The sequence below is a fragment of the Podarcis melisellensis genome (assembly GCF_964234715.1).
Source record: "Podarcis melisellensis genome assembly, chromosome: 2".
NCBI classification, from domain to species: Eukaryota; Metazoa; Chordata; class Lepidosauria; order Squamata; family Lacertidae; genus Podarcis; species Podarcis melisellensis.
Genome location: NC_138529.1, coordinates 113153804 through 113178739, shown reverse-complemented (window position 1 = coordinate 113178739; position 24936 = coordinate 113153804). Strand labels below are relative to the sequence as shown.

Sequence of the window (24936 nt, the reverse complement as noted above, 5' to 3'; positions counted from 1 at the left end):
CCAGAGGCCTTTCTCTTGTGTATTGTCGGCCAGTTGGTGCCAAAGAAGGATAGAACATTCTTTATGTACACTACAACAGCAGCAAGAATACTCATCGCAAAGTATTGGAAGACACAAGATCTACCCACCTTGGAAGAATGGCAGATGAAGGTGATAGACTATATGGGACTGGCAGAAATGACTGGCAGAATCTGAGACCAGGGGAGAGAGACAGCGGAAGAAGATTGGAAGAAATTTAAGGACTATCTTAAGAAACATTGTAAAATTAATGAATGTTAGAATGACATTGGTTTAGAAATTACGTGGTTTCCAGCGGTAATGGATAAGTAAAATGAAAAGAAAGGTGAAAAATTAAATGAAAAATAAGGGAAAGGATTTGCTGAATTAACAAATTAGAAATTGGAATACAGAAAGGGGAGGTATGAGGAAGTCGGGGAAGTAAGTTATAAAAAAATAAGGGATTGAAATTATACCTGTTCTTTTTTGTTTGTGTATTGTCTGTTTGTATTTTTGTTTTGTTTTGTTTTTTATATAAATCTCTGAAACTTTAATAAAAATCTTTAAAAAAAAAATAGAAGGAACTTCTTGGTAAAATCATTCTTCCATAACTTAGTACATAATACCTTTATACTTTCAAACCCCTGTATTTGAAAAGGGGCCAGTCTATGTCAATAAACTCTGACACCAAGGTCTTCACCATTTCCAAAGTACGCTTTGGCAAGCCCCGGAAAAACAATTAGCATGTATTGTTCAGATTTCTGAGTGACAGATTTATAAACATGTTGGACAAAAAGAATATTCTGAGCATGGTCTGATTTACAAGTGCAACCCTTTTCTGTGTCGTTTGTACAGGCAACTCCCCGTCCACGTCACTCCCCATGTTGGCAGAGTGCATGCAAGTCTGTCCCTATTCTGGGTCCCAAACAGTGTGTGCACATCCACACGCCAATCAAACACACACAAAATGCTTGGTGCTGTACCTGTATGATGACTTTCGGTGGTCCTTGGTTAAGGGCTGTACAATTTCTAAAATCTAAACTTTCTAAAAAGTTTTGTTTTGGGTCCCCTCACTGCCTTGCAGGGCGGGGGCGGGAGGGGGAGGACTCTGTTGCAACAGACATCAAATACTTTCTTTGCTTTCCTCCACTGGTTCCTCCCTCCACTCATTCTTCTCTGATGATAATGGACTTAAGGGATCCTGGGTCCCTTGACCCCAAATTTTTGTATAACAGTCCCACTGCCTGAAACTGTAAAACTCTAATGAAAAATCAGTTTGCACATTCATTCATCATTGACCTACAAGATCACCTAACCCCATATGTGCCCACTTGACTGCTTCGATTGGAGGAATTGGCACTTTTACTAGTGCCACATAATACCTGCCCTACATCTGTCATAACTCAATCATGTAGTGTAGTGGCACGAAAACATTGGAGCTACCTTCCTATTGATCCCAAACAGGCACCTTCAGAGTCTTCTTTTCAGTGCCTTATTTAGACGAGACAACCCAGATGATTAGAAAGTTTCTATGGCTTTTCATTTGTTTATGTCTAGTCTACTGCGGTTTTAACTTTTTGAATGTTTTAAATTATAGTTTTAATTTTTAAGGGATAATTTAATTGTTTTTATCTTTTTCATAAACTGCTTTGAGGTTCTTCTACAATCAGGCAGTATTTTGTTAATTAAATAAAAAATCTGTAGCCAAAGCCATTACAAAATAAAATATATAAAAAATCATGAAACACATTGAGCAGTTAAAATAACTATTAAAACAAGGCAGTCTGTCAAATGAAAATGTGCTCCGCTGAAGAATTGAACTTATCATCCCCACAAACCTTCCTCCTTAAAATTGCCAAGTTAAAGCAAAACAGGTCACCTTTTCAGAAATGTTTGCCTGCTTCATGTATTCACTATCCAGCAGAAAGAATAATGGAGCTCCATGAAATATGGAGAGGTCCCTCAGTCATTGAGTGGGACATGATCTCATGTTCATGTGCAGGTACGCTTTCCTGGCGCTGCATCAAGAGTGGCCCAGGAATGCCACCGAGGTGACAAACAAGGACAGAAGCCATTGCAGGGCTCCAAGCCCTCCTTTGGGTGCCCAGCCAAGACCTCCATTGACACCCATGGCAGCTCCTCTCCCAGAGCTAACAGCATTCCCATAGGTGCTTGACTTTCAGCTGAATAGTGGGGGAAGGCAAGGAAGAGGAACGGTTAAAAGGCTCTTCTATATGCATTGGGAACTGAATGAAAATAGACTTGCTTGTGCCAAGGGCAGCCTGGGAACATGCAGTGGGGTTTGGTTGTCAGATACTCACCCCCAGAATAGCTTCTCTTGTGGGCAGGGAGATGGTGGTTACCTTTCCTTCTTCTTCCCAGCCGTTCTTTCTCCTGTCTCCTTCCCCTTTCTTTAGGGAGGGGCAAAGGGTGTGCACTTTGTACAGCTGTGACGACAACCAGCAACAGTTCTTTTCTTCTGCTGGGAAAGCTCAGCTTCCTTTTGTCCTCCTAACAGAACAACCATTTGCTCACCACCTCATCTCACCCCAAACATGAATGGCTCTTTTTCAAAAAGAATAAGAAAAAACAGGCCTTTGGCTTATATTTTTTAATTGTATAAAACAATGCCATTCCCCCCCCAACAGGTATTTTTATCAGCTATCATAAATGTGGCATTGCTTGGTTAATAAGTGATAGCTTTGAACTTTGCCTGAATGGTCCACCACACCCATTTTGTTCAGGATGCAGAAAATGAATTATTTTTCACTTCCTGCTTTGGACCCCTGACTCTTCCCCTCCTCCTATCCGTGATGCTATCAGGGAAGCACTTTAGGGCAGACTCGGCCCCACAGACTCACTTGGGGCTCAGCCACACTTCTGTTTGCTGTTTGCAGCTGAATTGGGGAAAAGATCAATTGGTTTTTCTGAGGATTGACAGTTGTTCCTAATTCAGAGGGTTTTCCTAGGGAAAGCAGAGGGGCAAACAAGAAACTGCTTTGACCCATGCCTACACAGCACGGGAGAAACTTCTGTCCTGGCCTGCTACAAATCATCGTCCAGTGCAACCAGTGCTGTTTCAGTACCATGATGGGAATTGCAATTGGAAGGGGTCCATTTCATCCACATTTCCAGTTTCCAATTTGGGGTGAGATTTATTGGGCGGGCTGTTTCTCTGCTTTGAGGGCAAGAAGGTTGTGGGCCCACCACCCCGCAGTACTGGCTCAGGCAGCCTCGGATGAAATCGCCCCCCCCCCCCAGTGTTCCCAGGATCCAGGTTATCCAGGTTATCCAGGCAGAAGAGACAAGTGGCTTCAACACAGAGATCCTGGTTGGGACCCCCAGAACCAGCCATGCTGCTGCCTCACAGTGAAGGAACAGCTGACTTTCACTTTTTCAGTTGTCAATCTGTGGGAGTTTCTCTGTGTGCAAATGACTCGCCATCTCAGGGCTGATGTGCTTGGCTGTTGCTGTTTTTATCCTGGCAGGCCTGCATAGCTGCTTAGCAGTGTCTTGAGCAGCCTCAACTGATTTGCATTGCTTCTGAGGCCTGTATACTGTGGGAGTATGTTGTCCTTAGGGTTGATATGTAAATTCTTTTTGAATGAATAAGAGAACGCAAATCACTGGCATTGTGGGGAAGCAGACTCTGCTTTGAGAAAGAAGTGCTTAGCGGAGACAGCTCTTTCTTCCTGGCCTGAACATAGCAATCCCCTGCTCTGTTCTGGGATCTGATCTGGCTGGGAGCTGACTTCAGGCACCAGGCCCAACGACAGACCAATTCTGCGTTACAAAGATATCTGCAAACATGACATGAAAGCTGGCAACATCAACCTGCCATTTTGTTTCCCTTGAAGGTAATTGCAATGCCTAGAGACAGACAGACAGACAGACAGGTCATGTATCCATAGCAGCGGCCAGAGGAGGAATGACCACTAGGAGGAGTGTCGACAGAAGAAACACCCTGGTGCATCTGCAGCAGCACAACTAAACGCCTTCATCTGCGCCAGCTGACACAAAACATGTCTCTCCTACATCGGTCTCTAAAACCACAGCAGGTGCTGCAATCTTCCGATTTGGCTTAAGATGGATGCCAGCTTTGAATATATTAAAACAGTGGGTAGAATGGGTTTTTTTCTCTTGTTTTACTATGATGCTCTACAGCCTCAGCCCACTTTCACCCAGAGTTGGAGCTCTCAGCAATCATCCCTCTCCAGGACAGAATGCAAACACTCCCAGGATTTATACATATTCCCTTTATTGTGTATTTGTGATTTCTGTGCATGATGCTATCTGGGATGTCTATGCAATCCCAGTTTCAATACTATTTGTGCCCACAAAGGTTTGCAGTCTTCATACTAATTGCTTCATTTCTGATCAGTCCTGTGTACTGTTACTTCCTGCTGAAATCCTATAAATGTTTCATACCAGAAATGTTCTGTTTTGGGTTTTTCTTTTGGTCCCCTTTTATTCCATTACAGCCCAATTTTCCTCTCCAAATGGCAATAATGGGGTATCATTCTGGAAGTATCATGGAATAGCTACTCAAGTTGTTGCATAGATGGTCCAGCATGAATCCATGGCTAATGCACTATTATTGCATCAATGGCATCTTGCAACACACATCCGCAAAAGTCCTCCAGTCTGAAGGGGCCCCTCAACAGCCTGCAAGGGAGGTTTGGGAGCTTTTCTTTAATATGGTTTCATTTTTTTGGCTTTCATATACCTCCCAAATAACCACGCACTCTGGGCTGTTCACAAATTCAAATATAACTGAATAAAAGTCAACAACAGGAAACCTGTACAATCACCAGAACCACAATAATGTAAAACGATAAAAATCAAGATAAGATCATGATCAATTAATACAGCACTAAAAACCAACAAGAGATAAAACAAAATATTTACAATAATTCAAGTATATTAAACCATAATTATTAAAAACCAGGGTGGGGGGAGGGAGAGAAAATGCAGGTGATGCTGAAAAGACCCTCTTTGGGGGAGCATCGTACATTTAGGACCACAGGGAAGACATCATGTGAATTATAAAGGGCAGACATAGCCAAGTTGCTGGACTACAACTCCCATCATCTCTGAATTCAGTGAGATTTCTTTCTGAGGAAGTGTGGAGATGGGGAGGCTGCATTTGCAAAGGGTTGGAAGTTGGGAACTCACCACAACTTAACACGGACAGTCTTATTTCCTTCCTGCCTGAGATCCACAAGGCTATGAGCTTTAGTTGCAAAGTGGGTGGAAGGATTGTTCTCCAGTGATCTATCAATGCCATCATGTGGGCATTTTAACAGCTGGCAGAGGTATTGTCATGAGAGAAAGGTGAACAACAGAACCAGGATTGCAGGGGGTGGCGGGTGAATCATTTTGAGGAATAGGATGTTTACTGGGAGGGTTAAAGTGTTTCCCTCTCTTTATAGGACTCCACTGCATAGGAAATTCTGGAAAAGGGAAGGGAAAAGAAAATTCCAATTTGTTTTGTTGTTACCTCCGAGTGTGACTGGAATGACTCCTCTCACAGGGCATCTGCAAAGATGTCAGTTCTGCTCTTAACAGGAGATCCTGAGTTTGGTTTCATTTCCCCACAGACAAAAGAAAGGGAGGAGGGTCTCTCCAGAGAACGTGGCTCCTGAGAATGTGTGGAGTTCAGCCCCTGAGTCAGCATTAGAAAGAGACACATAGCCCCCTTCATAGTCCAGAGTCACTCGGATCCTCCTGGGCTCCTCACTCAGGGACAGAGGAAAGTAATCAGGGGATGTGAAGGCCCTGTACTCGCCAAACCACTTCCCCACAACCCAGACCCCTCCTTCAGGCCTTAAGGGGAAGAAGCCCTTTCTCTGTACAGACTTCTTGGCGACCCCCAAAGTCCACCTCTCTCCCTCATTTACAGTGACTTCCCAGAAATGTCTGCCTGCTGTGAATCCCTCATATCCCAACACACAAGGCCAGGAATTGAATCTCTCAAGTTTGTCAGGCAGGTCTTGCTCTTTGTCTCCACATCTCACGCTTTTCTGATCCTCGGACAGGATGAGCCTGGGATGGGCTGTGTCTGGATCCAGAGTGACATTTGCTGTTGAGAGAAGATGAGGGAAAGAGAAGAGAGGCAGAATCAGCCAAGAGTCAGAGACAGACATCCTGATCCAAAATAACACCAAGAAGAAGCAGATTCCTTCTCAGATAAATCTAAGCATTTTGAAACTAGCTGTGCAGAGACTGAATCCAGCAAGGACAATTTTTAAATATAATTGTTTTAATTGGTAAACAATGAAAATAAGATTGTTTCATGTTATTGCTTTCCACCCTATGTTTTTAGCTGTTCTTATTTTTTTCCATAAGTCAGGGGAAAAGGCGGGATATAAAATAATAATAATAATAATAATAATAATAATAATAATAATAATAATAAAACAAATATATAATTTTGCTGTGTTTATAGTATATTTGCCTGCAAGATGGAGTGGAGTCCCCACCAAAAATGGTCCTTTCTATAGCAACCCTAAGCTCTGCACAGGCAGAGAACCCAAAGGTGTGACTGCAAGGAAATCACAAAGAGGAACTCAATACATTCTTATTTTATTTTGGAGAGTGTTTCCTATGTAATTTGCGATCCTGCTAATGGTTGATTTTAATCATGGTAATGTAGACATGATTTAAATTCTGTTAACTCATTTGTATTAATAGCTTATTTGTATTTTAAATTTCTTCCTTATATATGTTGTATTCCAGTAGAATAACAATCAAGTAACAGTCAGGTGTCAAGTAACAGAGAAACATATGCTGTTGGGAGGGAAATGAAGAAAAGAGAGGCAGAATCAGTCAAGAGATGGAATGGGGCATCCTGATCCAAGAAACACCCCGGGAACCAGATTCCCTCTTAGATAAATGGGGCTTCATTGCATTGCATTCAGGACTGAGTCTTCCATTGAAATCTGGGGAGGGTAGCAAATGAGACAACCTAACAGATTTAATTCCCTTGTGAGCCCCCAGTGTTGGTTTTTTTTACAACCACAATACCACTACACACACATTTGCAGGCTAAAGGCTATTTGACTAAGATTTATAAAATGTTGACTCTGGCAGCAGTGATCTTAAAGCTCCTTGATTGTCCTGAAAACATACTAGCATCTATATATTTAAGCATTTTGAAGCAAGCTTGTAGTTTTAGCACATCAAGAACATGTTGGCTGTAGTGGGAGCATACTCGTTAAGATTGTCATATTTTAAATAGTAACTACCTTTACCCACAATGTTGTTGTGGGTTCCCCCCCCCCTCTAAGTGGTTGAGGTTTTCTAAGGAAATATTCAGGGGGGGGCAGGGGCAAAGGAAGGTGTTGTGACACCCGGGGCACATGTGCGTACGATGTATGGCACATACGTAGCGACGCCGCACATACGCTGTATAGCGGTTTGCCACCAGTGCCACTCTAGCGCCATATGGACGGTGCTGGGATCCCTCCATTGCTGCTGCAGGTTGTAGCAGCGCCAGAGGGATCCCGGCACCGTCCGTACAGTGTTGGAGTGGCACTGGTGGCAAACTGCTATACAGAGTATGTGCGGCGTCGCTATGTACTGCGCATGTTTGCAATGCCACACATGCGCTGTACTTAGTAGTTTGCTGCTGGCGCCAGGATCCTCAGCTCGCAGCTGCAGCCGCGAACGGAGGATCCTCCAAATCTAATGCGCACCTCAATTTTCAATACCTTGAAACCGAAAAAAGTATTTGCGGGTGAATGTAAATGTGCAATCAAATGTAATGGGCACTCTAATTTTTGCAATGTAATTTAACCATAACTGTGGACATTACATTCAAATAAATATGGTGTTTTGGGTGTGTAGACTACTCATTTAATTAAAACAGAGCAAAAGTGCCAGTTAACAGTCCAATCATGTTTAATGTGGAGAAGATCAAAGAATCCAGCAAAAGGAAAAAAAGGGGAAGGAGAAGAATTAGGCTGCAAACACACTAACCCACTTGGAGCACAAATTTTCCCCGCCTCAATCCAAAATATTATATGCAGGTACTACTTCTCCCTCTCTTAGAATAACACAAAAGACAGGACAGATCACAATCCCATTGAAATACCAGTCCCAAACCCCACCTTGAATTTGGTCCTTCACCCAAAATGTACCTTTCTGAAGCAGTCTGGATAACAGATCATCTGAAGAAGCAAAGAGATATAAAGTTTGAGAAATAGACTTTTATAACTCAAATAATTTCACAGCAAAAAATTCACTTCATAACATATTTTGGACTAATAAAATCCCTGCAGCCTTTCTTCATTACCTTTTATTTTCTCCATCCCAACATATAGAAAGGGATTTGCAGCCCTGAATTCTGAGATCTTCCTCTTCAATTCTAGTGGGAAAGTCAGTGGATATTCAGATGTCCCCCTCTGCGCACACCTGATGGGAAAAATACATGTTAACCCATTTCAAATCCAGAATTTCCGAGTGCAGCAAAAGAAAGGAATTGAGAGGAGAGAAACTGTAGAAAACCAAGAGGGAGAGACAGAGGAATGGAGTCACAGAGGGGGGAAGATTCTGCCTTACTAGGGACTCCAAAGCCAGACAACTGAGGGCCAAAGGAGCAGCCCTTTGTTTGAATATCTGACATCTACTCAAACGGAGAAATAAAATAAAATCAAGTGATTCCATCCTGCTCGGAGTTTTTCCATTTCAGCTGCATTGCCTACAACAGGCAAGAAAGATGTGGAGGAGTTAAAGTCAATGGGGAATTTATGGTTGCTGTTGTTGACAAAAGTGAAATATTCCTTCTATCCTGGCCTGCTCTGGTCCATGGGGTCACGAAGAGTCGGGCACAACTAAACGACTAAACAACAACATCCTCTTATCATGAACCCAAGTGACACCTTGAAGTTACATACTGCAGTTGGGATATGTTCAGGAGTGTGGCAAACACCCCAACTCCTGCTCCCCGTTTTTAGCCCCACTGGTGACAGGTAACAGTGTGGGACCCTGGGGAATAGTCCCACAGATGGTGCATGGGACAGGTGTTTGTGTGGGACTGAGTGGGGCAGCCATCATGGAGTTTGCTGATCGTGTGGCAAACCTAGATACTGTGAAGTATTATCATTATCATTAATATTCATTTCATCTCTATTCCACTTAATAATCTTCATATTCTATTCTTTCCCAGTTTACCTGTGAAGTTTCAGGGAGTGATATTACTGGAGATGAGCAGGATCCCCTTACCTCTGCAAAGTTCTTCTAACATCCTAGAAGGGAAAAGAGGAAAGTCAGAAGGAAATTCACTGCCCAGCACAGGTCCTGTAATGAAGACCCATCAGCCCCTGCAATGGATGCCCGCTGGGTGAATCTGCCTAGCATATGCCAAAGTTTTGGATAGGTATGGATGCATCTAACAGTTCTGGTTTCTTTCCATTATTTTCCAATCTTAAGTTCTGTTCTTTTTTATTTTAAATGTTCTGATGAAAATCAATGAGATCTCCTCTGTCTTTCCTAGGTATCCCTAGTATCTTGGTCAATGGGGAATTTATGGATAACTCTTCCAACTGAAAGAGTTCCTTTTTCTGAGATATCCTGAACTTTAACAAAGTTAGCTAAGCAGCTTCACACTACTTAGCTAAATCAGGTGCTGCCAATCCTCTCTTCTGTGGGACAGTTTGCATAGTTACATTATCCACTCTGGGACACTTACTTTGCCAAATAAAATTATCCATACTTTTCTGTCTGCTTTTCAATTCCCTCAAGTCAACCAAGAGTGGGAAAAGTAAGAAACAAAACCAAAAACCATGGCAGTATTGTCATGCTTTTTGCACTGATCTTTGCTTTTCGTAGAATCATAGAATTGTAGTGTTGGAAGGGATTCCAAGGATCATCTAACCAAGATGATTTTAACTTACTCCACCTTTCCATATCATGTTTCTAATGCAGCCCTTGGCTAGTGCCTCCCCCCAACACTGCCATTCCGTGAGGGGGCCAGGGGCGTGGTGGCAAGACCCCTGGCACCAGGCAGGGTGGGATCCCTGCAAGGGAGTGCCTGGCTTGCACTCCCTCAAAATCATGTGCCTGGGGCTAGGAGCCCCCTTGCCCTACCTTGGTACACTCCTGCTCAGAGATGCAAGCCCCAACTCTGTGTCCCATTTGACATTAGTCCAATCTACCTGACCTCCTTCTCCGTCCCTGCCCCTTTGCTCCAACATGGTCCACGCTGTAAAGCTCAGTGTCTGAGAATTTCCCCTTTTTCTCCTACAGAGCTTTCCCTGTCAAAACCTGCTCTTTAAAGCTGAATTGGGCCAAACAGCAATGCACAGAAAACCCAATTTGTCATTAGTTGTGCTTCAGCTTTAAAGAGGAATTTGGGTGGGGGGGGGAACGACTGGGGGGAAGAAAGCTTGGGTAGGAACCTGGAAAGCACTGCCCTGTGCCTGGAAAGAGTGCAGCAAAAGGTAAGTGTGGTTAAACCGTTAGAGAGGAACTTTGGGCTGTTCCTGCCACAGTCTCACCTGCAGGAGTTTACTTGCTGGCTTCTGACTCTTCTCCTCCATTTCCCAGATGCTCCTTTCAAGAGAGTTGAGTTCCTCTGAGAGTCTAGCCAGCTGCTCCTCCCTTCTTCTTGTGATATCCTTCTCCATCTCTTCTATTTCATTCAGCAGACGCTTTTCTTGTTCTTCCAGAAACTGGTGCAGTTGTTTGAACCTCTCCAGTGTATCCTGCCTCTCAGTTTCTGTTAATTTCTTCAAGTGGCAGGAAGAAAGAGGAAAAGAAGAGGCCAGAGTCTTTAGAAAGACCTTCATTAACAATGTTATGGTAAATCACTCAGGAATGCGGCTACATCATGACTTGGGACTCAGCTACACTGGACTAATATATGCCTTACAAACATGTGGGTGGCAGGATTTAAATTAAATAAGCAAAAAACCAAAGTATTGGAGAAAAATATGATTTTAACGGAAATAGAAAAGCTTCAGAAAGAGACAGATTTAAATGTGGTGAAGAAAGTGAAATACCTAGGGATAAATATGACAGCCAAAAACCTGAACTTATTTAAAGACAATTATGAAAAATGTTGGTCAGAGGTTAAAAAAATATGGTCAAATTTGAAGCTCTCCTTGTTGGGTCGAATTGCTGCTATAAAGATGAATGTATTGCCAAAAATGTTGTTTTTGTTTCAGACCTTGCAGATTGTGGACAGGATGGACTGTTTCAAGAGGTGGCAGAGAGATATTTCTAAATTTGTCTGGCAGGGCAAAAAGCCCAGAATAAAATTTAAAATACTGACTGATGCTAAAGAAAGAGGGGGGTTTGCCCTGCCAGACATGAAGTTATATTATGAATCAGCAGCTTTTTGCTGGATGAAGGACTGGCTACTTCTTGAAAACACTGACATTCTGGATTTGGAAGGGTTCAACAATGCGTTTGGGTGGCATGCATATTTGTGGTATGACAAGGTTAGAGCTCATAAAGCATTTAATAACCATATCGTCAGGAAAGCAATTTTTAATGTCTGGACAAGATACAAAGATTTATTAGAAAACAAGACCCCAAGGTGGTTGTCACCTATGGAAGCTAAGGCTCTGAAAAGACTCAATATGGAGGCCAAATGGCCGAAATATTGGGAGATACTAGAACATGATGGAGATACATGGAGATTGCAGAGTTTTGAGAAATTAAAAGATAAAGTGCGAGACTGGCTACACTATTACCAAATCAGAGAGGTCTTTAATATGGATAAGAAAATAGGTTTCCAGGTGGAAAAATCGAAATTAGAAACGGAATTGATAGAACCTAAGACTAAGGTATTGTCAAGAATGTACAACTTGCTGTTAAGGTGGAATACTCAAGATGAAACGGTCAAATCAGCTATGATTAAATGGGCACAAGACATTGGTTATAACATTATGTTTGCTGACTGGGAACGGTTATGGACCACTGGTATGAATTTCATGGCATGTAATGCTTTGAAAGAAAATATTATGAAAATGATTTATAGGTGGTACATGACACCAGTCAAGCTTGCAAAGATATATCATGTGCCTGACAATAAGTGTTGGAAATGTAAGGAAACTGAGGGAACATTTTTTCACTTCTGGTGGACGTGCCCAAAGGTTAAGGCTTTCTGGGAAATGATCTATAATGAACTGAAAAAGGTATTTAAGTATACCTTTCTTAAGAAACCAGAGGCCTTTCTTTTGGGCATTGTTGGCCAGATGGTGTTAAAGAAGGATAGAACCTTTTTCATGTATGCAACAACAGCAGCAAGAATACTCATCGCAAAGTACTGGAAGACACAAGATTTGCCCACCTTGGAAGAATGGCAGATGCAACTGATAGACTACATGGAACTGGCAGAAATGACTGGCAGAATCCGAGACATGGGAGAAGAACAAACAGAAGAAGATTGGAAGAAATTTAAAGATTATCTGCAAAAACATTGTAAACTATTTGAATGTTAAAACGATGCAGGATATAGAGATAGTGCGGCATTAGTGACAAAGTTGAAAGGAATGTGCAAAGATGTTTTATAAGTAACAAGTAAAGAAACATAGCAAAATTAATCAATGACGGGGGATTAGAAGATAAGTGGTTAGTAGCGGCAATGGTTAATTTAAAAGAAATTAAGTAACATTAAAATCAGTCAAAATAATGGAAGAGTTGTGAGGAGGTTGGGAAAGCAAGGTACATGAAATTAAGAACCGAACTTATATATTTTTGTTTGATTTTTATGTGTTATATTGTTTATTGTCTGTTATTGTGTTGTTTTGTTTTGTTTGTTATGATAAAATCTGTTGAAACCCTAATAAAAATCTTTAAAAAAACAACAACAAACAAACATGTGACACAGGGGCCCCTACAGAGTTGTGATCTGTCCCAATGAGAAATTGCACTGAGAACTAATTTGTAAAATAGCGTGTTTTATAGTGTTTTCCATATCAGTATAGATCCAGCCTTGGTCCTTCAAGTATACCTGGATCTCTTAGTAGTAATTGTGACACTTACAAGCAGGCTGTTGCTTTCTTCTCCTACTTCTGCTTCATAAGCCAGAATTTTCTCTCTCTCTCTCTTCAAATGCTCCAGGCGATCACAGATGCGTGTCTAAAGAGAAAACCAAATATCAGATTGGATTAGGACTGGGAGTGGGGACCTTCAGTATTCTACATATATTTCTATTCTGTGGTCCCCCACTATTAGATATTTATCTGATAATAGCATTATTATTACTACATTACATAGGAACCCTTTGGCAGAAGTGCAAAAAAAATGGTGCTTTAAAAAACAAGACAACATTTTAAAAAGTTGCCTTTGAAGCAGAACAAAGTATGTGTTTGTTTTTGAAAAGCAGAGACTAGGCCCAATTTTTGATCCACATTAAGGTGCAGATTAGCAATTTATCATGTTTGCTTTATAGCCACATTGACAGCATATTCTGCACACAGACACACAGAAAGATATGAAAGGGTTGTGTTAGCAAGTGTCAAAATAACTTCCTACCTTGTATTCCTGGGCAACCTCTTCCTTGAGAACCACAGTGTGTGATTTATGTTCTGGGGATCGCTCACAAAACAAACACACCAATTCTTCATCTTCCTTGCAGAACAAGTGGAGTTTTTCCTTGTGTCTCTTACACAGATCCTTTCCCCCTTTATTTGGTGATATGAATTTTATTTTTTCCACTATATTGGCCAGCTGCCAATTGGAGCGGAAACTCCCTCTCTGCATCCGGGCTTTGCAGACGGGACACTCCAAGTCCCCCATCTGCATTGGTTCCCATGTGTCAAAATACTTTACAATGCAGTCCCGGCAAAAGTTGTGACCACAGTCCAAGGTCACAGGGTCTGTCAGATACTCCATGCAGATGGGGCATGTGGCTTCTTCTCCCACATCTGTGGATGAGGATGAGGCCATGATAGAGGAAGAATCTGTGGCTTTGTTGAGATGAGAGGTAGCAGGATGTGAATGAACTTAGGAGGGGAACAAGTGCCTGTAAGGTAAAAACTGTTCAGTATTAATCGTTTTCACATCCTTCCAGTAAAACTAACTGCATTTCACTTTCTTGTGAAACGTATCCTCCACAATTGGTCCTGTTATACAAATTTTAAGGTGCTCGCACATAGTAGGCACACACTCACCACAGAAAACCAATCCTCCGGCCTTCAAAGAATAAGGAAATGCTCCCAGAAAAACTATTTCTATTTGAGTGTATAAAATTTAGACAGTTCACGGAGCAAGAGCGAGGCCGTCTTTAGACTCGACTCCACTTGAACTGTGGGACCCCTCCATGTAGGTAGAAGGAACTTCTTGGTAAAATCATTCTTCCACAGCCCGGCAAAGCTTTGTACTTTCAAATCACTGTATTTGAAAAGGGGCCAGTCTGTGTCAATAAACTCTGACACCAAGGTATTCACCATTTCTAAAGTATGCTCTGGCAAGCCCCGGAAAAACATTTAGCATGTATTGTTCAGACTTCTGAGTGGCAGATTTGTAAACATGTTGGACAAACATAATATTCTTAGCATAGTCCGATTTACAAGTAGAACCCTTTTCTGTGTCTTTTCCACAGGCAACTCCACATCCACGTCATCCCCCATGTTGGCAGAGTGCATGCAAGTCTGTCCCCATTCTGGGCCCTAAACAGTGTGTGTATGCCAATCAAACACACACAAACTGCTTGGCACTGTACCGGTATGATGACTTTCAGTGGTCCTTGGTTAAGGGCTGTACGATTTCTAAAATCTTAAAAGGTTTTGTTTTGGGTCCCCTCACTGCCTTACAGGGCGGGGGCGGGGGCGGGGGCGGGAACTCTGTTGCAACAGACATCAAATATTTTCTTTGCTTTCCTCCACTGGTTCCTCCCTCCACTCATTCTTCTCTGACTGATAATGGACTTAAGGGATGCTGGGTCCCTTAATGGAGAGATGGGCAGTAAAAGTCAACACCTAATTTTTGTATAACAGTCCCACTCTGAAACTCAACTATAAAACCTAAATGGAAAATCAGTTTGCACACTCATTCATCATTTACCTACAAAATCACTTTACCCCATATGTGCCCACTTGACTGCTTCAGTCAGAGGAACATTTACTAGTGCCACATAATACCTGCACTGCATTTGATAGATCTCAATCATTTAGCATGGTGGCAGCAACCCTTTGGATCTCCCTTCCTATTGATATTAAGCAGGCACCTTCACAGTTTTCATTTCAGTGCTTGCTGACAACATTCTTATTTAGGGAAGACAACCCAGATGATTAGAAAGTTTCAATGAGTTTTCACTTGTTTTAGTCTGTTCTACTGCGGTTTAAATGGTTTGTATGTTTAAAATTATAGTTTTACATATATTTTTTTAGAGATAATTGAATTGTTTTTATCGTTTTTGTAAACTGCTTTGGGTTCTTCCACAATTAGGCAGTATTTTTTGAAATAAATAAAAAGCCAAAGATATTACAAAGCAAAATACATAAAAAATGCTGAAATATATTGAGCTGTTAATATAGCTATTAAAACAAGGCAGTCTATCAATTAAAAAAGAGCTCCACTGAAGAAATTATCATCCCCACAAATCTTCATCCTTAAAATTGCCCATTTAAAGCAAAACAGGTCACCTTTTCAGAAATGTTTCCCTGCTTCATGTATTCACTATCCAGCAGAAAGAATAATGGAGCTCCATGAAATAATCATTCAGTGGGACACAATCTCACGTTCATGTGCAGGTCCACTCTCCTTCATCAAGAGTGGCCCAGGAATGGCACCGAGGTGACAGACAAGGACAGAAGTCATTGCAGGGTTCCAAGCCCTCCTTTGGGTGCCCAGCCAAGACATCCATTGACACCCATGGGAGCTCCTCTCCCAGAGCTAACAGCATTCCCATAGGTGCTTGACGTTCAGCTGAATGGTGGGGGAAGGCAAGGAAGAGGAACGGTTTAAAGGCTCCTCTATACACATTGGGAACTGAATGAAAATAGACCTGCTTGAGCCAAGGGCAGCCGGGGAACATGCAGTGGGGTTTGGTTGTCAGATACTCACCCCTAGACTAGCTTCTCTTGTGGGCAGGGAGATGGTGTACTTGATCAAGGAGAAGTTCTGGGGTTGCCTTTCCTTCTTCTTCCCAGCCGTTCTTTCTCCTGTCCTGCTTATGGAGGGGCAAAGGCTGTGCACTTTGTACTGCTGTAACGACAACCAGCAACTGTTCTTTTCTTCTGCTGGCAGAGCTCAGCTTCCTTCTCTCCCTGTCCATCTTCTCTCCTCCTAACAGAACACCCATTTGCTCACCACCTCATCTCACCCCAAACATAAACTGCTCTTTTTCAATAATGAAAAGAAAAAACCAGGCCTTTGGCATATATTTATAACTGTATAAAACAAATCCATGTTTTTCCTGAAGAGGTCTTTTTATCAGCTATCATAAATTTGCCATTGATTGGTTAATAAGTGATAGCTTTGATCTTTGTCTGAACGTTCCACCACACCCATTTTGTTCAGGATGCAGAAAATGAATTCTTTTTCGTTTTATGCTTTGGACCCCTGACTCTTCCCCTCCTCCTATCCGTAGTGCCATCAGGGAAGCACTTTAGGGCAGACTCGGCCCCACAGACCCACTTGGGGGTCACCCACGCTTCTGCTTGCTGCTTGTAGCTGAATCAGGGAAAAGATCGATTGGTTTTTCTGAGGATTGACATTTGTTCCTAATTCAGTGGGTTTTCCTGGGGAAAGCAGAGGGGCAAACAAGAAACTGCTTTGATCCATGCCTAGAAAGCACAGGAGAAACTGAAAACCTTTCAGACCTGTGCTTTCTAGGCATGGGACCTATTTTCTCCTATGTTTTCTATGCATGGAACAAGCAGGAGGGTGGATGAACCCTCAGTCCAGGGCCACACTTGGCAGAAGGAGCAGGAGGGCCCAGAAACATTTGCCAGATTTTAAAATAAGTGAAGTAATACACATCACCACCCAGAGAGGGACATCCCCTCCCCAAAAAAGGACAATGTAACCCTTAGGTAGGACTGCCATATGTCCGGAATTTCTGGGCATATCTGGAATATTGCAGCCAGAAGCCGTGTCAAGGCGAAAATCGTTGAAATATCTGAGAAAATCCAGATGTATGGCAGCCCATGTCGGCAAAGTCGTTTTTGCTGATTTCCCTCAGAAGTAGTTAAAAAATGTCCAATTTCTTTGCCATTTGGCACAAAGAAAAAAAGCTTCAAAACTTTGGCCAAAAAAAAGCTCAACAGCTTTTCTTTTTGAAGTATGGGAGCCCTAGTTTTGTGTGACAACTCAACAATGGGGTCAGCCTCTGAGACCTATTTTATCCTATGTATTGTTCTGGATCAAGACTTCACCCAGGAAAAATTGCAATCTTTTTTTCTATCTTTGGGTAGTCTTCCTTACACACACACACACACACACACACACACACACACCCTGAAATATGGCCAGGCAGCAGCAACAAAAAGAAATTAGACACAACTACCACTATTTCATAACTATATGTACATGAAAGCATGGATATTAGTGAAAATAACATAATGCATTACATTCTTGTACACATTACTTGACTGGAAAAGTGCACTAGGAAAATTCAGAGAAGTACAAACGTGAATGGGTGGCTGTGATTCAGCTTGCTTATTGATCTATAAAGTGCCATTAGTTATGATTCCGTTCAAGGGGTTGGACTAGATAACATTTGGGGTCCCTTCCAACATGGTAGTTCTATGATTCTTTGGAACTAGGGAGGCGTGGACTCAGTAAAATTTCTCCCAACCCCTAGTTTTAGGGTTTTAACTTCTTAACCTTCATCCAATGGTCACAGGATCCTTGAAGTAATCCAGGCAGATGGGACAGGTGGCTTCAGCACAGAGATCCTGGACGGGACCCCCAGAACCAGCCATGGCTGCTGCCTCACAGTGAAGGCACAGCTGACTTTCACTTTTTCAGTTCTCAGTCTGTGGGAGTTTCTCTGTGTGCAAATGACTCGCCATCTCAGGGCTGATGTGCTTGGCTGTTGCTGTTTTTATCCTAGCAGGCCTGCACAGCTGCTTAGCGGTGTCTTGAGGAGCCTCAGTTGCTTTGCATTGCTTTCCATGCCTGTGTACTGTGGTAGCATGCTGTCCTTAGTGGGTGATGTCTAAATTCTTCTATGAATGAATAAGAGAATGCAAATCACTGACCTTGTGAGGGAGCAGCCACTGCTTCAAGAAAGAAGTGCTTAGCAGAGACCGCTCTCTCTTCCTGGCCTGGAAATATGAATTTCCCTGCTCTGCTCTGGGATCTCATCTGGCAGGGAGCTGGCTTCAGGCACTAGGCCCACTGGTGGACCAACTCTGCATTTCAAAGCTGTCTGCGAACATGACACGAAGGCTGACAATATCAACCCGGCATTTTGGAATCCCTTGCAGGTGATTGTAGTGCCTAGAGACAGACAGGTCATGTATCCACAGCAGCGGCCAGAGAAGGAATGACTGCTAGGAGAAACACAGAGAGATGAAATGCCCTGGTTCATCTGCAGCAGCACAACTAGATGCCTTCATCTGCCCCAGGTGACACAAAACATGTCTCTTCTACATCAGTTTCTACAGCCACAGGAAATAGTACAGCCACAGGAAGCGCTTCAATCTTCCCATAAGCTTGACCTCACCCAGAGATGCACTCTTCCACTGCATCCCAAGAAAGATGGAAGCCAGCTTTGAATATATTAAAACAGTGGGTAGAATGGGTTTTTCTCTCTTTTTTTACTATGATGCTCTACAGCCTCAGCCCACATTCACCCAGAGTTGGAGCTCTCAGCAATCATCCCTCTCCAGCACAGAATGCAAACACTCCCAGGATTTATACATATTCCCTTTATTGTGTATTTGTGATTTCTGTACATGATGCTACCTGGGAAGTCTATACAATCTCAGTTTCAATACTATTTGTGCCCACAAAGGTTTGCAGTCTTCATATTAACTGCTTCATTTCTGATAAGTCCGTGTCCTGTTACTTTCTGCTGAAATCCTGTAACTTTTCATACCAGAAATGTTCTGTTGTGGGTTTTTCTTTTGGTTCCCTTTTACCCCATTACAGCCCAAGAGTGCTGCTCCAAATGGCAATAATGGGGTAGTGCTCAGGAAGCTACGAAAGTATAGCTGCATAGATGGTCCAGCATGAATCCATGACTACTCATGGAGTAATCCATGCACTATTATTGCATCAATGACATCTTGCAACAGACACCTGCAAAAGCCCTCCAGTCTGAAGGGGTCCCTCAACAGCCTGCCAGGGATGTTTTGGAGCTTTTCTTTAATACAGTTTCATAAAATTTTTTGGCTTTAATATAGGTTAAAAAAAAAAAAAAGGTAAAGGACCCCAGACGGTTAAGTCCACTCAAAGGCGACTATGGGCTTGTGGCACTCATCTCGCTTTCAGGCGAGGGAGCCAGCGTTTGTCCACAGACAGCTTTCCGGGTCATGTGGCCAGCATGACTAAACCGCTTCTGGCGCAACATTACACCGTGATGGAAACCAGAGCGAACAAAAATGCTGTTTACCTTCCCACCACAGCAGTACCTTTTTATCTACTTGTACTGGCGTGCTTTTGAAGTGCTGGGTTTGCAGGAGCTGGGAGAGAGCAATGGGAGCTTACCCTTTTGCAGGGATTCAAACCCTCGACCTTCCGATCGGCAAGCCCAAGAGGCTCAGTGGTTTAGACCACAGCGCCACCTGTGTCTCTGGATATCATAGGTAAAGGTAAAGGTACCCCTGCCCGTACGGGCCAGTCGTGACCGACTCTGGGGTTGCTTGCGCATCTCGCTTAAGAGGCCGGGAGCCAGCGCTGTCCAAAGACACTTCCGGGTCACGTGGCCAGCGTGACGAAGCTGCTCTGGCGAGCCAGCACCAGCGCAGCGCACGGAACGCGGTTTACCTTCCCGCTATAAAGCGGTACCTATTTATCTACTTGCACTTAAAGGTGCTTTCGAACTGCTAGGTGGGCAGGAGCTGGGACCGAACAACGGGAGCTCAACCCGTCGCGGGGATTCGAACCGCCGACCATGCGATCAGCAAGTCCTAGGCACTGAGGTTTAGACCACAGCGCCACCCGTGTCCCTCTGGATATCATATACCTCCCAAATAACATGTACTCTGGTGACAGGTAACTGTGTGGGACTCTGTGGAATAGTCCCACAGATGGTCCATGGGACAGGTGTCTGTGTGGGACTGAGTGGGGCAGCCATCACAGAGTTTGCTGATCGTGTGGCAAATCTAGATACTGTGAAGTATCATCATTATCATTATTATTCATTTCATTTCTATTCTACTTTATAATCTTCATATTATATTCTTTCCCAGTTTACCTGTGAAGTTTCAGGGGTTAACCAGACACCCCCTGTTGCTGGGCAAGTTGGTTTGGTTTGCCCAAAGTGTGATTGGACTCCTCGGGTTGCTGGGGAGAGTTTTATGTTGCCAAATTTGATTGACAGCCTGGGTTGAATAGATTCCCTGCGCGCAGCGTCAAGCTTTTTCTTTTTGCTGTGCACATCGGATCACCCGCCCACCCTCCCTAATTTTGGGGCGTTCGTTGCGTTTGACCTTGCTATGCCTGTCATGGTGTCATCTGCTTTTGGGGCAGGGATCTGGTAGGAATTTTGTGCATTTGGCTGATTGGCTGGTGCCATTTGGTTTTTGCCTACTGTGTAGCAAATCATCACAACTTGTAAGGTTGCGGTTAGGCCTTGGTTTTAGAAAAAATTGGTTGGTGGAGGGATATGGATTGGCTGTGCCTGCCCCTCCAATGCTGTTGCTTGCTTACTTCATAAAATATATATACTGTTGCTTGCTTACTTCATAAAATATATATACTGCTTGATTTTAGAAAAAACCTCAGAGTTTGTTAGACTAAAGTCCAGCAAAACAAAATTAAGTGCAACTTTTTTCCAAAAAAGCACTTTAAATACAGTGGTGCCTCGCAAGACGAAATTAATCCATTCGTGAGGCTCTTCGTATAGCGGTTTTTTCGTCTTGCGAAGCAAGCCCATTGACAGCTTAGCGAATTAGCGGCTTGTAGCGATCAGCTGATAAGCGGCTTATCAGCGGATCAGCTGATAAGCGGCTTAGCGGCTTAGGAAAAGGGGGGAAGAAGGGGGAGAAACCCGCAGGAACTCGCAAGACATTTCGTCTTGCGAAGCAAGCCCATAGGGGAATTCGTTTTGCGAAGCGCCTCCAAAACGGAAAACCCTTTCGTCTAGCGGGTTTTCCGTCTTGCGAGGTGTTCGTCTTGCGGGGCACCACTGTACAGAGTAGGCCCCGTGTTAAAGCACCATTTATATATCATCTCCAAAAGGCAATTAGCATTTCTATTTGCAACAGGCTTGGCTTTGGGAATACATTTGCAAACATACAAACTTAATTAATTACGTTTCTACACAATTTGGGGTTTAGAATATATCTTGTTCGATCTCTCCTTCAGTTCTTTGGCCCTGATCTGTGGAGGAGGAAGTGGGGCGCCAGAAGCTCAAGGAGGGGTCCTCGGTTTACCTGTGAAGTTTCAGGGAGTGATATTAATGGAGATGAGCAGGATCCCCTTACCTCTGCAAAGTTCTTCTAACATCCGAGAAGGGAAACGAGGAAAGTCAGAAGGAAATTCACTGCCCAGCACAGGCCCTGTAATGAAGACCCATCAGCCCCTGCAATGGATGCCCTCTGGGGTGAATCTGCCTAGCATATGCCAAAGTTTTGGATAGGTATGGATGCATCTAACAATTCTGGTTTCTTTCCATTATTTTCCAATCTTAAGTTCCGTTCTTTTTTATTTTAAATGTTCTGATGAAAATTCATGAGGTCTCCTCTGTCTTTCCTAGGTATCCCTAGTATCTTGGCCAGTGGGGAATTTATGGATAACTGTTCCAACTGAAAGAGTTCCTTTTTCTGAGATATCCTGAACTGTAACAAAGTTAGCTAAGCAGCTTCACACTACTTAGCTAAATCAGGTGCTGCCAATCCTCTCTTCTGTGGGACAGTTTGCATATTAACATTATCAACTCTGGGACACTTACTTTGCCAAATAAAATTATCCATACTTTTCAATTCCCTAAAGTCAACCAAGAGAGGAAGAGTAAGAAACAAAACCAAAAAACTTGGCAGTATTGTCATGCTTTTTGCACTGATCTTTGCTTTTCGTAGAATCATAGAATTGTAGTGTTGGAAGGGATTCCATCTAACCAAGATGCTTCTAACTTACCCCACCTTTCCATATCAGGTTTCTGATGCAGCCCTTGGCTAGTGCCTCCCCCCAACACTGCCATTCCGTGGGGGGGGGCCAGGGGCGTGGTGGCAAGACCCCTGGCACCAGGCGGGGTGGGATCCCTGCAAGGGGGCGCCTGGCTTGCACCCCCTCAAAATCATGTGCTTGGCGTATTCTACTCATTATTTTCATTGCCATGATCCTACACTTTGTTGAAGGGAAACTCTCCACCAGAGTAGAAATCATATATTGAACAGATGGAAAGCTCTTTAATATGAGTAGGCTGAAAGCAAAGAGCAAGGTTACTGTAACTTCTGTCCTAGAGCTTCAGTATGCTGATGACAACGCAGTGTGTGCACGCTCAGAGGATGACTTCCAAACCATCCTAAATATCTTCACAGAAGCTTACAAAAAGCTTGGCCTATCGCTCAACAAAAACCCAAAGTGCTGCACCAACAAGTACAAAATAGCCCCTCTGCAGCACCACAAATCCAACTCAATGGTGTAACGTTGGAAAATGTTAATCACTTCTCCTACCTGGGCAGTTATCTTTCCACAAGGGCCAACATTGATGCCAAAATCCAGCATCACCTGAGCTCTGCAAGTGTGGCTTTCTCCCAATTGAAGTGCAGAGTGTTTGAGGACCAGGACATTCACAGGGAAACCAAAATGCTTGTTTACAAAGCTATTGTCCTACCAACCATACTGTATGCTTGTGAAACATGGATCACTTATAAACGCAATCTCCAGCTCCTTGAAAGATTCCATCAATGGTGTCTCCGAAAAAAAATTACACATCACTTGGGAAGACAAGGCGAACTAATATCAGTGTAATGGAAGAAGCAGTGTTGAAGCAATGATTCTTCAACACCAACTTTGTTGGACTGGTCATGTTCTGCAGATGCCTGATTATCGTCTTCCGAAGCAACTACTCTATTCCGAACTTAAAAATGGAAAGCATAATGCTGCTTGTTCAAAAAAAGAGGTTTAAAGACTGTTTCAAGGCAAATTTTTTAAAATGTATAAACACTGACAATTGGGAAGCACTTGCCTGTGAGCACTCCAGTTGGAGAACAGCCTTTACCAAAGTGTCCTGGGCTTTGAAACAAAAAAAAGTTTTCTTCCAGTAGCACCTTAAAGACCAACTAAGTTAGTTCTTGGTATGAGCTTTCGTGTGCATGCACACTTCTTCAGAAGAATTGTGGATGCACATGAAAGCTCATACCAAGAACTAACTTAGTTGGTCTTTAAGGGGCTACTGGAAGAAAACTTTTTTTTGTTTTGACTATGGCAGACCAACACGGCTACCTATCTGTAAATGGGCTTTGAAGACACTCAAACTCAGGACACAAAGGAGAAAGGTGCTAAGAGGAAGGCACGCTTGGCAAATCCACACAGTGATTAACTCCCACCCGGAAACCAATGTCCCCACTGTGGAAGGACATGTGGATCCAGAATTGGCCTCTACAGTCACTTACGGACTCATTGTTAAAACTGTGATTATGGAAGACAATCTTACTCGGCTACGAGTGATTGCCAAATAAGAAGAAGAAATATATGGTCTCAGAGGCCACTCCCAGTAATTGAAACACGGGGTTCGTAGTTAACACCCCAAAATCCAACAGTGTCCAGGTCACTTCAAACCAGCAATGACTAGTTTTGCAACAAAACCCCAGCGTTTTGCATCACCCACAAACTGACGAGTAACAATATACAGTGTTACCTCAGGATGCGAACGGGATCCGTTCTGGAGCCCTGTTCACATACCGAAGCAAACGTAACCCATGTCTGCGTGTGCGCGGGTCACATTTCGGCGCTTCTGCGCACGTACGTGACAACATTTTGACGGTCTGCGCATGTGCACGCGGTGAAACCCGGAAGTAACGTGCTCCGTTACTTCCGCGTCGCCGCGGAGCGCAACCTGAATTTGCCTAACCTGAAGAGTATTCATCCCGAGGTATGACTGTATATTCCTTTTTTAAAAAAAAAAGGTGTGGGTCGGGGAAGGGCAAGTAGTTACAGAATGGTGACTATTGTGGAATGTGGGGGTACAGAAACCCAGTGGGGTGGGAATGAAATGCAGTGGCCTGGTGAATGGGGATCATTTCACGCTGCAACATTTTGTTGCAGGTGCTCATAATAGCAGGAGCATTAACAGAAAGCAGATTGACCATGCGGTGTGGGCAGGAAAGAGAAAACTGGGGAGAGGGTGTGTGCAATAGAGTATCTTGAGAATAGGGTATGGCTGGCTGGCACCCATAACAGGAGCATACTCAGAAAGTTAACTAAATCTGGAGGCCCCTCCAAATCTGTGCCCAAGTTTTACAGTGAAAACCTCGCATTTTGTAGCGCCCCACAAACTGAGTAATTGAAACACCGGGCTTTTTAAAAAAAAGGTTTGGGGCAGGGAGGACAAGTAGTCACAGAATGGTGACGATTGTGGAGGGAGGATAGAGACCCAGTGGGGCGGGAATGAAATGCAGTGGCCTTTTGAACGGGGATCGTTTCACGCTGCAACATTTTGTTGCAGGTGCCCATGATATCAGGAGCATTATCAGAAAGCAGATTGTGCGGAAACAGGGGAGAACGGGGTATGCAATGGAGTATCTTGAGAAAAGGTTATGGCTGGCTGCAACCCTGAGCAGCGGCACCCTCCCTGCACTGCAACACTTCTCCCGCTTGCTCTCCCAGGCGCAGGCAGCCGTGCGATGCGAGGTCTCTCCGGCGCCTTCC

At 43.4% G+C, this 24936-nt stretch overlaps 1 protein-coding gene across 1 annotated transcript in view; it reads right to left on the bottom strand.

Annotated features, from left to right (window-relative positions):
• The window catches only part of LOC309363226 (uncharacterized protein), a 48446-nt gene extending 30666 nt beyond the window's left edge, over positions 1-17780 (bottom strand). The window contains exons 1-10 of the mRNA XM_081899332.1: positions 16015-17780; positions 14672-15876; positions 13483-13972; positions 12991-13086; positions 10497-10727; positions 9223-9245; positions 8294-8412; positions 8109-8168; positions 5560-6079; positions 2859-2894 (exon numbers count right to left, since the gene is read on the bottom strand). Of these exons, the coding sequence (XP_081755458.1) occupies positions 2859-2894; positions 5560-6079; positions 8109-8168; positions 8294-8412; positions 9223-9245; positions 10497-10727; positions 12991-13086; positions 13483-13896 (1499 nt within the window). The 5' untranslated portion in view covers positions 13897-13972; positions 14672-15876; positions 16015-17780. The remainder of the gene's footprint in view (positions 1-2858; positions 2895-5559; positions 6080-8108; positions 8169-8293; positions 8413-9222; positions 9246-10496; positions 10728-12990; positions 13087-13482; positions 13973-14671; positions 15877-16014) is intronic.
• Positions 17781-24936: the final 7156 nt, after the last annotated feature.